This window comes from Azolla caroliniana, unplaced genomic scaffold (assembly GCF_043228905.1).
Source record: "Azolla caroliniana isolate FFs.n. ecotype wild unplaced genomic scaffold, voAzoCaro1.0.p SCAF_12, whole genome shotgun sequence".
Classification (NCBI taxonomy): domain Eukaryota; kingdom Viridiplantae; phylum Streptophyta; class Polypodiopsida; order Salviniales; family Salviniaceae; genus Azolla; species Azolla caroliniana.
The window spans coordinates 21,123,835-21,140,202 of record NW_028230447.1 but is presented as its reverse complement, the minus strand read 5'-3'; the positions used below and the strand labels follow the sequence as shown (position 1 = coordinate 21,140,202).

The 16,368-nt window shown below is 41.8% G+C and overlaps 2 protein-coding genes across 2 annotated transcripts; both read right to left on the bottom strand.

Annotated features, from left to right (window-relative positions):
* Positions 1 to 83: 83 nt before the first annotated feature.
* Positions 84 to 3,529, bottom strand: LOC147857475 (6-phosphogluconate dehydrogenase, decarboxylating 3, chloroplastic-like). Its single transcript, XM_087328059.1, has 2 exons — positions 3,429 to 3,529; positions 84 to 1,925 (listed from the first exon to the last, which is right to left on the bottom strand). Exon 2 carries the CDS (start codon positions 1,914 to 1,916, stop codon positions 453 to 455), a length of 1,464 nt encoding a protein of 487 aa, XP_087184185.1. The 5' UTR covers positions 1,917 to 1,925; positions 3,429 to 3,529; the 3' UTR covers positions 84 to 452.
* Positions 3,530 to 5,775: 2,246 nt separating this feature from the next.
* LOC147857474 (FT-interacting protein 7-like) lies at positions 5,776 to 9,584 on the bottom strand. Its single transcript, XM_087328402.1, has one exon. It carries the CDS (start codon positions 8,957 to 8,959, stop codon positions 5,828 to 5,830), a length of 3,132 nt encoding a protein of 1,043 aa, XP_087184528.1. The 5' UTR covers positions 8,960 to 9,584; the 3' UTR covers positions 5,776 to 5,827.
* Positions 9,585 to 16,368: the final 6,784 nt, after the last annotated feature.

The following is a 16,368-nucleotide window of genomic DNA, read 5'->3' as shown; positions in this document are numbered from 1 at the left end:
AGTAAAAAAAGAACCTCCTTTCTAGTGTTCTAAATCATTCACAAATCCAAGAACTGTATACACTTCTAGAAGGAATGTAATAATGAAAATTAAAAGAGATGGCTCAATTTATTTGCCCGAATCATGGTCACAACTTACAAATACATAAAAGTTTCTGAAGAATCAGAGCACTCTGCAAAGTGCTGCAAATCTAACAAAATTACCCTAATCTTCAATAAATCTCTAGGAAAAAAGGCAAAGCCCAAAAACATAAAAACTTTGGTCAAAGCCCTTTATAATTATTCACTATGAAATCATGTGGCATGTAATCATTGGTCTTCTCTGTATCACTTTTGCTCATCTCAATTTTCACTCTAACCCAATTGCTATTTGATTTGCAAACACAATTGCTCTCCAACTTGCTATTTGATTCACATTTCAATCTATTTGTGAGCAATTTCAGGTCCAGAAACTCAATTGCCCTTTGATTTGCGAGCTAATTTAGCCCATTCCGTGTGATAAGCACCCGGCCGATCAGTCCTTTCATACGTATGAGCTCCAAAGTAATCTCTCTGGGCTTGGACAAGATTAGCGGGTAACCGAGCACGACGATAAGAATCAAAATAAGCCAAACTCGCACTCATACCAGGAGTACTAATCCCCATGCTAATAGCTAAACCCACTACTCTTCTCCAAGCCGATTGCCTTTCAACCATCTCTTTTGCAAATTCTGGATCGACAAGAAGGCTAGCTAGCTTAGGGTTGCGATCATATGCCTTCTTGATACGATCCAAAAACACTGCCCGAATTATGCATCCGCCTTTCCATATACGAGCAAGCTCGCCTAGATTCAAATTCCATGATTTCTCAACACTCTTTGCTCTTAAGAGATTCATGCCTTGTGCATAGCTACATATCTTGGATGCATAGAGAGCTTTGCGGACATCATCGATTAGTTGTTTCTTATCCACTGTCTTGGAGGTTAATACATCAGTTAGACCATTCTCTTTGAAGATCTTGGCGGCCACTTCTCTCTCTTCTTTCAATCCACTCAGGAAGCGAGAATCTAAAGATGCAGCTATGGTTGGCGCAGCTATGGAAAGCTCAGCAGCTTGTTGAACCGTCCACTTACCCGTTCCCTTCATGCCAGTTTTATCAAGGATCTTATCGACGAGTTCACCTTCAGCAAGGTCATCTTTTACCGTGAAAATATCAGCTGTGATCTCTACAAGAAAGCTTTCGAGCTCTCCTCTATTCCACTCTGCAAAGGTGTTTGCGATTTCCTCATTAGATAGCCCTCCCACACTTTTTAATACATCATATGCCTCCGAAATAAGCTGCATATCACCATACTCAATGCCATTATGAACCATCTTAACAAAGTTTCCAGCCCCACCATCACCCACATATGTGACACAAGGTCCATCATCCACTTGGGCAGCGACTTTCTTCACAACATCTTCAATGTAGTTATAAGCTTCTAAAGATCCTCCAGGCATCAAAGAAGGGCCATAGCGGGCACCTTCTTCACCTCCAGAAACACCCATTCCGAGATACAGAAGCCCCTTCTCAGCCACTTGTTTCGCTCTCCTTTCAGTATTTTCATACCATTCATTACCTCCATCCACTATACAATCACCAGGTTCCAGGTAATTTGAAAGAGTAGCAATTGTTTGATCAACTGGAGATCCTGCTTTCACAAGAATGATCACAGATCTTGGCTTCTGGATAGAAAGCACAAAATCCTTGGGGTCATGGAAACCTTTGAGGGGAAGCTCCCCTTCTTCTTTGGCCCTTTCCACAGTATCATCAACTTTGTTGGTTGAACGGTTGTATACAGAAATCGGGAAACCTTTTTCAGCTATGTTTAAAGCCAAGTTTTGGCCCATCACAGCCAGACCTGCGAGGCCAATCCTTGACAGGTCCACAGAAGCCATTGCAAATTTCTAAAGAGATTAAAAAGAGACCTATTAGAAAACAGACATAAAATAGGAAAGAGAAACATGAATATTCACAAAACATCTTCTGTTTGCATGATAGCATTATCAGCTGTAGTGATCTCTGGGTTACTCATGCACATAAGTCTCTCACAAGAAAGAATGCAAAAAAGCAGAATTCTACAATCAGTGTTTTCATAAGAGAACATGTGCAGTCAGCAGAGATTTCAACATGGAAGCACACAAATTTTCCTTGTGAACGTGAAACCAAACAAGAAAATATGTCAAAAGACTAGACTTTCTTGTGAAATTTTATATACAAAAACTTTCTACCATCAGTACTCTTACATAAGAAAGTACACCAGATCAGCAAATAGGATAAAAAAGAATTTAGAATCACAAGATTTCTTCCATCAGTCCCCTTATAAGAAGAAATGGCGATTTCACAAAATCATAAGATTTACACTAAAAATTGCACGATATAAAATCAAATTGAGCTGCATGCAACGTTCTACTCATGGAAAAGCATACAAAAAGGAAAATATGCCAGTTTGACAAAGAATTCTACGAATATCCAAAGATTCCATAATGGTTACTCTATACAAGATAATGGAAGAACTGACAAAAGTTATCTAACATGAAGATACATTGCATTTCCACCATCAGTATTTTCTTTAAAACAAGTACACTGAATCAAGGAGTTTTCCAGATTAAAATTACTTAGAACAAATTATATTGAACTCTTCATGATCATGCAAGCAATTCTCTGCATACAAGGTCTGAGGTATAGACTATGCATGATTAAAGGACATTGAACTCTTCATGATCATGCAAGCAATTCTCTGCATACAAGGTCTGAGGTATAGACTATGCATGATTAAAGGACATTGAACTCTTCATGATCATGCAAGCAATTCTCTGCATTCCAGGTCTGAGGTATAGACTATGCATGATTAAAGGACAGAATTAAAAGAAGTGGACGAAGATGATGATAAACCTGATTATTCATGCAACATTGCTCAAGAAATGGACTTTGAAAAAATTAACAAAATTCAATACTTACATGTGGAAAGCAGAATAACTCAAAAGAACAAAGAAATTAACGAAGAGGAAAACAGTAAATGAAATAGCACACAATCAATCAAAAAGCACAATAATGAAACAAAACATAACGTGAAAAAAGGGAGCAAATCCATGGATCAAAAGCGTCCATCTTGGTTTCCGGGGAACGGTAGAAATACATCAAGAAGAGGAACAAGGAACTACAAAGATACAGCAGAAACACACTCAAAAGAGCACAAGAAAAATGAAAGGGAAACAGAAATCATTTATGAAGAAAATGTTGTGGCATGAGTAAATCATATAGATCAAGAGCTTCCGAATTGATCTGGACGAGAAGCAAAACACGCATGAAGAAACGCAGCAAAGAACTAACGAAAAAGAAAAAGCAGATAGATGATTGAAAGATCAAAGGAACGAGAGAGAGAGAGAGGAAGAAAAGAAGAGACTTACCGGGTAGGGGAAGAGGAGGAGTTGCGGAGAGGAAGAATCAGAGCGAATGGAATGAGACCACGCCAAATCCTGCAGACAGAGAAAAACACAGAAAGAATACAGAGAAACCCGAATTGTTTACTCTGTGTATGAGTGAAGAAGAAAAAGAGAAGAAAGGATTTATATCGGCAAGAAATGTTTATTTATTTATTTATTCATTTATCTATTATTAATATCTATTTATATATGTATTTATTTGTCTCTCGGGTCGAGTCTCATCCATTTAAAAAAATCAAAAAAATAAAAAAACCCTAAACTCTCTCCAAACAAAAAACAAGAACAAAACCTTCATGCACTCGGTATGATGCACACACTCACACTCTTCTTCTCCGCAGGGGGCCCCGCCCATCCATTCCCGCCCGAAACCCGAGCTTCTCGGATCGCCACCCCCGTTCCGTTGATTCCATCCTCCGAAACCCGAGCCTCTCGGTATAATAAGCGCCTGTTCGGTTCTCTCTACAATCTGTCGTGTTGTCGGTTCGATTCCGATGCATCCCTCTGCGTGTCCATCTCGTGTTGTTTGCCATCACCTCCCTTGGTCGATCATCTTATACGGATGCATGCATGACGAATGTTTGGCCCCTACTCTGTTGCCATCGTGTGCAAATATATCACACATGTCTCCCCAACTTATCACAACCCTCGTGTGTGTATGTTGCCATTATGTGCAATAGTATATTGCTCATGTCTCGCCAAGTTTATGACAACCCTCGTATGTATGTTCCATGCCATCAACATTGTGGAGCTTCTTGACATGTCTTCCTCCTGCTTTGTGTCATGCAAGATAAGCTGCTGCCCCTTCTCCATCATCACATGCATGGTGTCATTGGTTCCTCGATTCCCTAGAAATGTCGATATCATTGGGTTTGACCCTTTTGGAATCATCGTATCTCTCTCTCCATGTTGTTGACATGGGTCATAGGTGGTATGGGGCATAATATTACACAAATATGCCATTGGCATTTGAAAATACATGTTGGGAACGTGGTTGTCCATGACAAATCCTTCATGCATTAGGTATCTCCATAGAAGGGATAAAATATTTCAAAAGTAGGAGGCTAACACCAATTGCACTAGTGATGATGGCTTACATTGGGTGTGGACGTGAGCATGAGAAATCTTTCTTTTTGGCATGAGATGTAACAACAATCAAGAGAGTTTAAGTAGAGGATAGAATTCATCAATAAAGTTACAATATTAATCATGCATAGAACATGGTTATCAAGCCATACTTGGATAAAAAATGAGGCTAAGAACCAAGAAATAGCAAAATCACAAGAATAGAACACGAGGATGCTACTAACAATCACAACTTACGTTATTCCCCATAATCAAACGACCCTATAATAGCCATAAAACAATGTTTTCTCTTGTGGCAAATTTACTCCTCTCAAGAGTTGCTAGCAAACAATTGAACACTAAAATAATCGAAAATCAAGGTACACTCTACTCATCTGATAAGGATAAAAGAATATCTACAAAGAAAACAACTTGATTGAAGAGTGTGTGGGTTATGTTTTTGTGATCGGATAATTTGAATGTACTTATGGAAGGAATGAAACATACATAAAATGGGATCATCTTCAAGATGGAAGGTTGGTTTCTGGAAAAAAGAGGACATCGTGTACTACCTCTTATGTTCGAATGAAGAGAAACGATCAACTCAGATTCATGACAATTGAAGGATAAAAGGCTAGTACACAAAACACCTTATTTTTTCCCAGCTTTACATATTAATGTGTAGACTCTTAAAAACCAAAGATGGCCATGCTAGAGGCGGGGGTTAAGACTACCTAGCAAGAAGTTATGTGCTCGATACATTCCATATACTCATTGGCCTCAAGAAGAAATGGGTCAACAATGTTTTGATCGTGCTAGTCTATTAGAGTACGGTGTTCTAGAAAATGTGGTCGAATGTTGTCTTTACGTAGGTACATCACCTACATGGTATATATTTGTTGGCTCCCCTAGAAAACAAAGCACTTAGGTTCTTGGAGTCAGGACTGGAATCTTTAGGGCCAAGAACATTCTCCCAAAGAAGTACTCAAAACACACCAATCACACAATTGGATCATGTTTGTTTGGTCAGGTTTGTGTGAATGTGAATGTAAAAATTCGACATATGATTTCAAACCATTGTAAGAGGCAACGACACCAGAAGCTAATGTGTGAGAGAGGATGATATATATAACTACAGACCTAAACATGGAGATGCTGACATTACACATATACGAGTGGGGTGGATGGACATCAATCACACGAGAAGGGTGGGGATTCATCGGTCGGCCGAACATGAACATGAACCTGACAAGACAAGCATGTGTTCACATTGACGATGTATATTGCAACTTAGAATATTATCATAGGAGCCGATCGGACAATGTGGGTAAGCGACGGAAGAAATTGAATAGCACGGGTGGCTTGAGCTCACGGAAGCGAGGGTGGCGAAGATAATACATGCCCAACGCGAGCACGAGGAGCCGAAGGGGCATGACATAAAGGAAGACCGCGGCGCCGAGGCAGAACCCGATAAAGATGGCTGTGGCACGGGTGTCCCTCCAGCTGAGCAGTGCCTGGAACCGCTCCCCGACCGCGGCCAGGTCGCCCAACGAGAGCTGGACGTAGTTATAACCCACGCTACGCAAGTTGTCGTACCTGGCCTTGACCACGTCCGGGGGGCGGCTCGTCTCTGGGAACGAATCGAACTCCTCGTCCAGCTCATCGTAGCGCGCGGTGTCCGCGCACGAGAGCCGGACATCGGTGTGCGGGGGGGCGCGTGGCCGGAAGCGGTAGTGCCATGCCCCGATCAAGAACATGTAAAGGAAAAGAGTGGGCAAGATGAGCTCCGGGTAGCACACCAGAATGATGAAGAGGATGTGGACCAAGAGCGTGGTCATCGTGTTGCGCCACCGGCAGATGTCGTCGAGCCACCGGGACACGGCCCGGATGGCGTTAAGGACAGAGAGTATCCGGCGGAAGTTGGCCTTTGTACGCCGCATGCTCCATCGGGTCGTGTGGCCGTCTAGCATATACCTCACTACCTCGGCTCGGAGAGGCGGCTCGGCCCTCTCGAGCCGTTGCGAGATCAGCCCGATCGCCACATGCCTTAGTGACTCTTGCACTATCCGGTTCATCGGGAGCACGTAATGCATCCTTGGGAAGAGCGGCTGTCCGTAGGCCGCAATCAGTTTCAGCATGCTCGATGTGGCGGGTGAGAAGCGGATGGCCAGCTCCACCTCGCCCATCTTCTTCGGGCCCGACCTGTGCAACACGATGAGCGGGTACGAGTGCGTGTAGATCTTCCCCGTCTGGAGGCTCGAGATCCGAATCCTCACCTTCCCGACCCGCGTGTCGAGCCTCGGCTTCGATGATGATGTAGTCGTGAGGGGCCGGCCGGCCGCCGAATTGTCGAAGACACCCAATGTGAGGACCGTGCACGGGTCGTATACCTCCCCCGTATATTGCTCGTTCCATTCGGGCGCGAAGCTGTCGAGAATGGTGCGCGTCCGCACCCACTTGGGCCCGTACTTGGCCACGCAATACGCATCGGTCGCGCCGCGCCCTTCCTTGGTCTTCATCGGGAGGAGGCCTTGAGCGCGGAGGATCCCGAGCTCCAAGTATCCCATGGGCCTCTGCGGCCAGAGCTGGCGGGCAGTGGGCCGGAAATCGGAGCTCAATTGTGGGGTCTCGTCCATGACGTGGTAGCCGCCATCAAAGCATAGCCGGAGGTGCACGCGGCCACGGTAGACGAAGTGAGTGGCCGTGCCTCTGCCACTCTCATTGGTATGGTTGTGGTTGTGATTGGTCTCTTTGTGGAGGTTGAACCACTTGGAGCCGACGAGGCGGGCATCGACCCGGCGCTCGATTGTGGTGAGGGGGATGCGGGTGTGCCCGATCACCTCTTCTGAGGTGGTGGTGGAGGTGGAGGTGTGGGAGGCGGTGATTCGATCCACAACCGAGACATGGAGGTGATGGTCGGCGGCTTCAAACGGCTCGGGGGCAATGAGGATGAGATCATCCCCCCAGAAGGGATTGGCCGATCGGCTCCTAGTGGGCCTCGTCTGGAGTGCCTGGAACCCTAGCTGGATGCGCACCGCCACACCCGCCGCATCGGTCTGCCGGCCCCGATGCCCGGACTGGAGATCTTGGGCCTCCAGCACTGCAATGCGGAGGTACCATAGAGACGGTGACAGGTACACCTTGGCACGCGTGTGAGGGATGTAGCCGCCCGTGTCGGATTGCCATGCCTCGGCGAAGGCCTCGTCGGCTTGCGTTCCGACCCACACCGCGAGCATAAGCTCTCCGCTCACCACACGGCCTCCTACATGGTGCTGGTGTTGGTGGTGGGTCCGCACCGCCGCCTCGAGCCGGTACCACTGGGGAGCCAAGGGGCTATCAGGCGCCACCCGCTTGGGCACCTCTCGGAGATCAAAGAAGACGGCGCCCATGAAATCGTCGGGCGAAGCCGCGTGGCCCTCGTCCCACACGCTCGCCTCCAATGTCTGGCTCCGGAGCGAGTCCCAGTTGCCGAATGCGAACACCTGGTTCCATTCGGGGTGGAGGTTGTTTTGCACGGTGTGGGTGCGCGCCACAATGTTGGCTACGTGTAGGCGGACGAAAGGATTGGAGGATGGCATGGAGAGGGGGCCATTGTCTTTGGGAGCGAGGTGGCGGGCCTTCACGATGCGGACAAAGAGGTAGTGCATCTTCTCGATGAGGTCGTATGTAGAGATCTTCTCGCCGAGGGACGGGGAGGTGCGGCGGACGGAGAAGGGGTCGAGGAGGACGGGCCGAGGGAAGGCATGATGCGGGGGGGCACCGGAGCCTGGCGGTGGAGGTGATTGGAAATGAGGGACCAATGGATGGTAGTGGGGTGGAGCCGGCATGGGCACAGGAGCGGGAGCGGGTATTTCCGGTGGTGCCACGGCCGTAGCGGGTGGCATGCCAGTTGTCTCGGGTGGGGCGGGCACCATTTCGATAGGCAGAGGACCGACCGGTAAATCCATCGTCTGTGGCAGCACTGCCTCTTCTCCTCCTCCTCCCACCACCACCGCCTCCGTGGCCGCCTCATCGTAATAAAAGACTCGCAATGCGAGCTCGCCTCGTATATGCGAGAACAAGCTCCGCTTCTCGAGCGGGTACATGACCACTGCTTCTTGCCCGCTAGGCACGACATTGCTCCCGTGGATACAAACACGACCCAAGAAATTCGGGCGCCTCCCGGCCCCACGGTCGTGATACACTGTGGCTTCGATGCATTCCTCGCTCAACACGTTGTTATCATTGTTGTTCTCTGACATGTGACTTGTATTGGAGACCCAGAATTCGATGATTTCTGACCACACGGGGTTCACGTCTTTGGGCTGTGTTTTTGTGCGGCGACGTTGGCCGTCGAACTCGACTTGCACGTACGCACTACAAGAGCCCTCCCCATCTTTGGGCATCAAATTGTGGGCGCTACAAACCTCGACAATGAGCTTTCTTTGTGCCATTGTTCCTTCTCCGGTGTGAGAGCGAGCTACCGAAGCGAAGGTCAAGCAATCCTCACATCCGATAGATGGGGCATCCCCGCTAACTTAATCCCAGAGGTAACATAATGTGACTCCTATCAATACATTTCATTGTTATTCTTTTGCTTCCTCTTCCCTCCCTCCCATTCTATATAGAATAGATTGCTATCCTCTTTGTGTTTGATGATGCATCACTAGGCCTCTAGTTTTGAGGAAGTGCAAATAGAACGTCTTTTTTATACACAAAACCAACTAGTTTAGAGGAATTGCAAATATGTCCCTCTTCTTTTTTCTACATAGCTATACATACATACATATATTGTATGTGAAATACATGTGATATTTATACAACTTATGTCATCATATTTCAACAGAAGTAGGCCTCTAATTTAGAGAAACTCCAATTCTAGCCCTCTTGGCTCTTAGAGTCGAAGGAAATCGCAAACATAGACCTCTTGGTTTATGGAAACCAATGAATAAGAATGGCTTTTAGATATATCGAAATGTTACAAAAACTAGACCTCACTTTAGTGGAACTATGAATGTAGGCCTCTTACCTTTGTCAAAAACACTAGGCAAACAAAATGAATCATAAGCAAGCCTAGATGGTTTATTTGATATGAAATACAATAACATGTGAAACATTTACAAAACTAGGCCTAACCCTAACTATACTTGTTTTTGAAGGGGCCATGACATTGCAAAGGAAACAAGGGCATTTTGTGTAATGCGGAAGCATTGGATACATTGAAATGAGAACATATCCTAATGTAGTTTGAGGCAAAACCAAGCTTGTTGATGCTACATCCAGAACAATTTATAGTGTAAAAATTAGATGGTGTATGGAAATAAGTATCATAAAAGTTTCCACATATGGGTCGTTGAAATTAGAAAACATTTCGATGGTGTGATATTCATATGAAAATAAATTATGTGCTGAAATTTCACAAAATCGGGCCTGTAGTTTCACAAAACTGCAAAAGCAAACCTTTTGCTCGATGAAGAACATATATATGAGGTAAGGGGGAAAAATAACAAAGAATTGCACGACATTTCACATTGTGCCACTTACAATAGGATTGAGTCGGTGTTCATAATATCAACATTTTACTTGTTAGGCCAGCTTTTGTAGCACCCCAATGTTGTAAACATTTTTGACCACCCAATGGCACATAGTAAATAAGACCCAATATGAAAGGGGAATGCCAATCAAGAAGGGAAGAATGTTCCTAAATGATGGATGGTCAAAAGGATACCCAAGACACTTTACACGCCATTGATTGGGCAATCTTACTTAGGTCTATTTTTTAGTATGTATGCGTATAATAATGCCAAATCAGAATATTTACTCCCTTTTCTAAAGTTTCGTACAAGGTTAGCCACACCTTGTCACCCCTTAGCTAATCAATTGAAAAATGATGGTGTCACTTTCTGCCACCAGAATGAACATTCTCTCTTTATAATCATGATGTTCGTTTTGTCGAGAGTAATGAACCTTACAACCCTTGCTCATCTTTCTTGTTGCTATTGATGATTATCGAGAAACTCTCATGGAATGAATTGATTCTGCTTGAGCCATATCGTGATGAAATGTAATAATTGTTTAATGGTGGCCCGTAAGAACAAAAGAGGGTTAGATTGCATCGTTGGAGTGATGTGTATATTCCACCCCACTCATTGAGAGAATAAATTGTAACCAAGGGTGACCTTTAGTTGGTCATTACTTGGCTTGTAGATAGAACTTTTGTATGTGTTTGTGCGTGGGAAAGAAGGAAAGTTGATAGAAATGATTCAAAGAAAGAGTGTGGTCCTGTCCATGGAGGAAATGATTTGAATGCTCTAAGGCATGTTGGCCTTTGTTGTATTTCAATTTGGAAATTGGTCATTGGCATTTTTGTTGCAAATTGGATGATTATGAACTAGAATTCTTCTTTACCACAATCAAGACACAAAGTATAGATAAATATGTACAAATAATGATTTTAAGTAGAAGTAGGAATAGTTCCTCATAGATTTGTAATCTAAATGTACTTTATTTGACTTTAGAGGAATATAATTTCATCCAGATGCCAAAGTAATTCATGATCGCATCATTAGAAGCACCACGCAGAATATTTCAAAATGTGATTTTCTTTAATATGTGCAAAATTTCGAAAGCAAGATTTATACATTGTTATTGATAGAAATACCTTTTAAAGAGTGATGTTATAGTTGCCATTTCTTGTACATAGAAGCAAACAATTAGTGTTTAAATCTAAAACTAAACTTACGAAGTGAATGCAAAATCAAAATTTGAGAAGTTTTTATTATGACCACATGAAGAGCGAATCCATTACTCAAGAATAAAGCACAATATCTACCCCTACAACATCATAGTCATGAATTTCATATTTAGAATTCCATATAGTATAAACTTATGCATCTATAGTCAATACTTTCTTAAGACATATAAGAGTATACAAAAATATCATTTATAATGTATATTTTAGGCAATGCATTCACACTGTGCTTTTCCATGCAATAACTTGTTTCATAAGTTTCCAAACCATTACTTTACAATTACTTAACTATTTCTCACTTTCTTTGCAAGAGCTTAATGTTGAAGAAATTTCCATAGGATAAATTGAAAATATACATAGAAGTTTATTTCATTTCTCAACTACCTCTTTACCCTGCCTTCCTATGTACAACACAATTAATTGCGTTCAATGTTTTCACAACATTTATTATGTTTATTTGCTTCTATGAACCATTTTTAATAACTTTTTCCTAACGTCTTTGGTTGAATTGTGCGCAAAAAATGCCATTTATATTTTAAAGTGGAGAATACCCAATAGGAATATAACATTTCACATTAACGTATTAACCAAATTGTTTTGCATTGGAGCTTGCTTAAAGCTAAGTGGTGATTTCTTGAGCTTTTCGAGTATTGTATTTCTTAAATTTTGTGTATTGTATCAATGCTATTTAATCTCATGTGTGTGGAAAAATAATATTATGGATGATGCTCAAGTGAAAGTATAGCATGTTAGAAAGTTGACCACAGTCAAACACATCCAAGGAGGTGAGGCATAGCCATAATTCAAGAGACTCTTCAATGTTATGATGATCACATGGGAATCAAGGAGAATCAAGGTCTTGGAATTGCATTGTGCAATGTCAAGTTTTGTGCAATGCAAATTTATGCATGTTTGTGGTGTAAGAAAGTTTATGGTCCATGCCAAATACATCTAAAGCTACTTTTGACATAATTTGTGATATGATAGTCAAGATAATCAACATATGTCTATTAATTTAGTTAATAGACATATATCGATTATCTTGATTATCATATCACATATTCATAAAAAAGTGTAGGTTAAAGTAGGTGTTATTCAAACTTTAAATAATCTTATTAAGAGGATTCTAGGATACCAAGTATAATTCAACTTGGAGTTGTGGTTTGGAGATTACGACAATAGTCACTTTTATTGTTGATGGTTGACACAACTACCTAATGTTTGACCTAATATTGATCCTCGTAAGTAGTCACCCTATGTAACATGATTCATGAAGACATCACCATCGAAGTAGGTACCAAGTTCAATAGATTAACATTAGAAAGAAGAAAGAAAGATACATTAACGTTGTTTAAGACCAAATTTGGCCCATGAGACAATTGGTTACAACAAAATGGGATGTGTACCCAATCATAGAAAATAAAATTAAAATAAACATAGATAAAAGAGTTCTAGTTGTACAAAAGATGTTATGGTGTAACATATTCTATAAAGGAAAATTATGGCTATGTGTTAGGTCTAGTTTCATTCGGAATATGGCTCGGTATCCAAGGGCGTTTGGTTGCTTTTTGATTTTCTGCTTTAGAGAGGGAGAGGCCGAGTGGTGCAGGTGTGTCCACACTCATCGTCCCCACCTGTCCCTGAAAAATTTCATTGGTTACATGTTGGTGAATATTAGAAAGGTTATGATTAACATTTTGTAGCTTATTCTCTCGATGTCATTTTAGCTCTAAGATATATCTACCTAGTGTCTTTATATATGGAGTATCTAATAGTTTGGAGAGGGTGGGAGAGGGTCCTAATATGTCTTGGTATTTTGTCCTTATCTCGACATAAGCTGGACACTTGCATGTAAAGTGATACTCATCCTCTATCTCTATGTGACATAAGCTACACATCCTTTCCTCTATGGGGACTCCATTAACACGACCATTCTCAATTTCAAGTTGGTGAGATGATACTCTAAGTTGTCAAATGACAACCCTTAGTGCATTTAGTAAGAATGTATCTCGATAATTTGGTCGTATAATAAAACCTAACTTAGAGAAGTGTATGAAGTGTTCCTTATAGTACAACATTTTAGATGGGAATGGCTCTAGTGGGTTGATTCATTTATGTCGAGTGTAAATTTTCCATATTTTTTGGGGTATTACTTTATTATGATCCTCATGAGAGATTAAAGTTTTATCGGTCTTGTGGTTGTACCTAAGAGGATATCTAGGTTATTAATGTTTAGGCCGTTTGATAAAAGCCAACTTACCACAATGTTATGCCAAGAGCTAATATCGCCGGACTCATTAAGTGACCGCGATACCTCAAAAGCTTGATGAGATATCCTATCTTGTGATTGGCTATGTACCCTATACATAAATAAAAACTACTAGTTGAAAAAGTGCTTCTATTAGCATAGGGGGTAAAGTGAACTCTACTCTAATGATGTCATGTGGTACTATTGATTTGCGTTGGAGTTGATGTGACAACATCATCACCAATGGTCTCTCTAATTGCACCCACATGAAAGGTGGCCTTGGAGCCCAAACCATTGATGCATACATGAGGGAAGGGGTCACTCATGAGTCAAAGAGCCACCACTTAGTTCGTGGCTCTTGAAAGTATGCTTGGTGGCATTGTCCCTCCAAGAGTGAGAGGGATGCATATCCTCTTGTTATTCTATATTCAGTTGCTTGTGTCATTAAAAATTTACTTGAGTGAGCATTGCAAGTGATTCCAAGATATACATATGATCCAACTACATCAACTAGTCTATGACAGAGTGTTAGGTGACATTTAGTCCTAATGAGTATTTGATGTGTGGAGATAAGGACTTTAGTTTTCCCTAGATTCACCACCAATCCTCTTTGTGTGCAAAAGTCATCTAAGGCTAGGTGCCTTTGTAGGTCATGTTCAAACTTAGAGAGTAAAACTATGTTGTTTGCATAGAGTAGGAGTTAGTTTGACTTGCGTACCCCCTAGGACTACTCAGTTGCCTCCCTTACGAGCAATAAAATAAATAATCTCATCAATGTAGATCCCAACAAGAGTCGGTGATAGGGGGCACCCTTGTTTTACACCAATGGTGCTAGTAACGCAATTGGATAGGATACCCATACATCGTATGCACCTAAATGTTAGGAAACAGGTCCCTCTAGATGGGAAGGAGAGTGCGAGTCGGAGAGAAGAGTAAGTTGAATCAACCGATTCCCAATTTGGTCGAGGCCAAATTGGGAATAATTATCGATTCGGCTAATAGCTGAATTGGTCGAAGCCGACTCGAGACTATATTTGTAAATAGCCTCAATGTGCCCTTAATAGGTTATATTTGTAAATAACTCATATTGTGTATGAGTATAAATACACTTAGGGCAAATCATTATGTATATGAATTATTAGTGTAACGAGAGAGAGAGAGAGAGAGAGAGAGAGAGAGAGAGAGAGAGAGAGAGAGAGAGAGAGAGAGTCTCCTTTGTAACCGTCGATCTGACAAAGAAGAACTGAAGGTCGTTGCCTTGAAATTTCTTGTTGTATTCCTTTATCCCATAGATATAGTTATTGGAGTTTGTGGCCTCCCGTGATTTTTCCCTATCAGGATTTCCACGTTAAAAATACTTGTCTTTGTACTTTCATTTCTTGTTTTCTGTTTTCTGTCATTTCGATCTTTGCCCCACATTTGCACACGTGATAACCGGTTGTGGTCGGTCGGATCTTCATCACTAGAGACTTGCTCATATAAAGCATAGATGGCCCAAATAATGTCATTTGGTATCTCCAAACATTTAAGCCTATCTAACAACTGATCTCTAGGAACTGTCAAAGGCTTTGTGGAAGTCCACAAAACAACAATATAATTTCCTCTTGCGAGCCTTGGCCTAGTCAATTAGGCATCTACGTGTGACGATATGCTCAATAGTGGAGAAGGCTTTTCTGATATCGGCTTGTTCAGAAGCGTGAATACTTAATGTCTCCATATAATCATTGAGCTCTACGTCCATTACTGCACCATATAGTTTAGCAAGCATATGACCAATCATAATGATCATGTATGTATTTGGGTCCCCTCCTTTATGTATAGGGGCCATTGTGTTCATGGTCCAATGCGGTGGAAAACCCTACACAAGGGCATGGTTGAAGAGTGAAGTGAGAAAAGGAGCTAGGAAATCTAGAGCATATATGATGTGTTCAGCTCGCAATCCTATGTGATCCATGGATTTTCTATGTTGTAATTTCTTTATTACCTTAGTGACCGTACATGTCGTAAAAAATGTCTCTATAATAGGTCGAGGTGTAGAAGGCATAAGAATGGGTGGCTAGTTCGGGACTTAGTAAAGTCTCTCTGTATATGTGCACCAAGTATTAGGATCCTCGATGGATGTTTGTGGTCTTCGTTCTCGTAGTCTCTTCTAGGCAGTGGCGCAATCGCTACTCATGAGCATATGATTGAGATCCCAATATTGAGATGCTTCCCACACTCATCTCTTACGACGTGTCATCTTTCGCATTTCTTTGCGAGCCTATACTAAGGTAATAGTACCACTACGTCAAGATATTTTAGGGAATAGAATAGAACTCTTGTTAAAGCTCTAGGCCAAAGGACCACATCAAAGTGAAACGGGTCAAACCCCATTCTAAAAAGCAAATAAAAGTCACTTTGAACACATTCGCATTCACAAGTGGAGGGATCACGCATTCCACTTATAGATTCCTTTTATAATCTTGCGATTTTATGCAATTTTCAGAAACTTGATACACTATCACATGTTTTAAATAGCATGTAAAATTTGCTAATTTTTTGAGATTTAACAAGTTTCAAGATGATAATTTCTAAAATTGAATAGTTTTTCAATAAATGTTTAAACATTGAAGGTCTGCAGATGTGAAATGTAGTTAACTTAAAGAAAATCACAATGGTTAACTCAAGGCACAAGTTAAGATTAATGGTTTCACCATCTTGAGGAGATGTAGGTTCCAGAAGTGGAAGTTACATATATTGTTAGACTTGAACATGTTTTAAGTATAAGAGGTAATCCTTAATGCCATCATCTATAAATTTAGTGCTCATTAACATCCATAAATTCACAACCAAAGAAATGTATACAATATTCATAAACAATTTTG

Bases quoted from the DNA above. Each gene is read 5' to 3' on its own strand.
- LOC147857475 (XM_087328059.1), bottom strand. From the start codon at position 1,916: ATGGCTTCTGTGGACCTGTCAAGGATTGGCCTCGCAGGTCTGGCTGTG.
- LOC147857474 (XM_087328402.1), bottom strand. From the start codon at position 8,959: ATGGCACAAAGAAAGCTCATTGTCGAGGTTTGTAGCGCCCACAATTTG.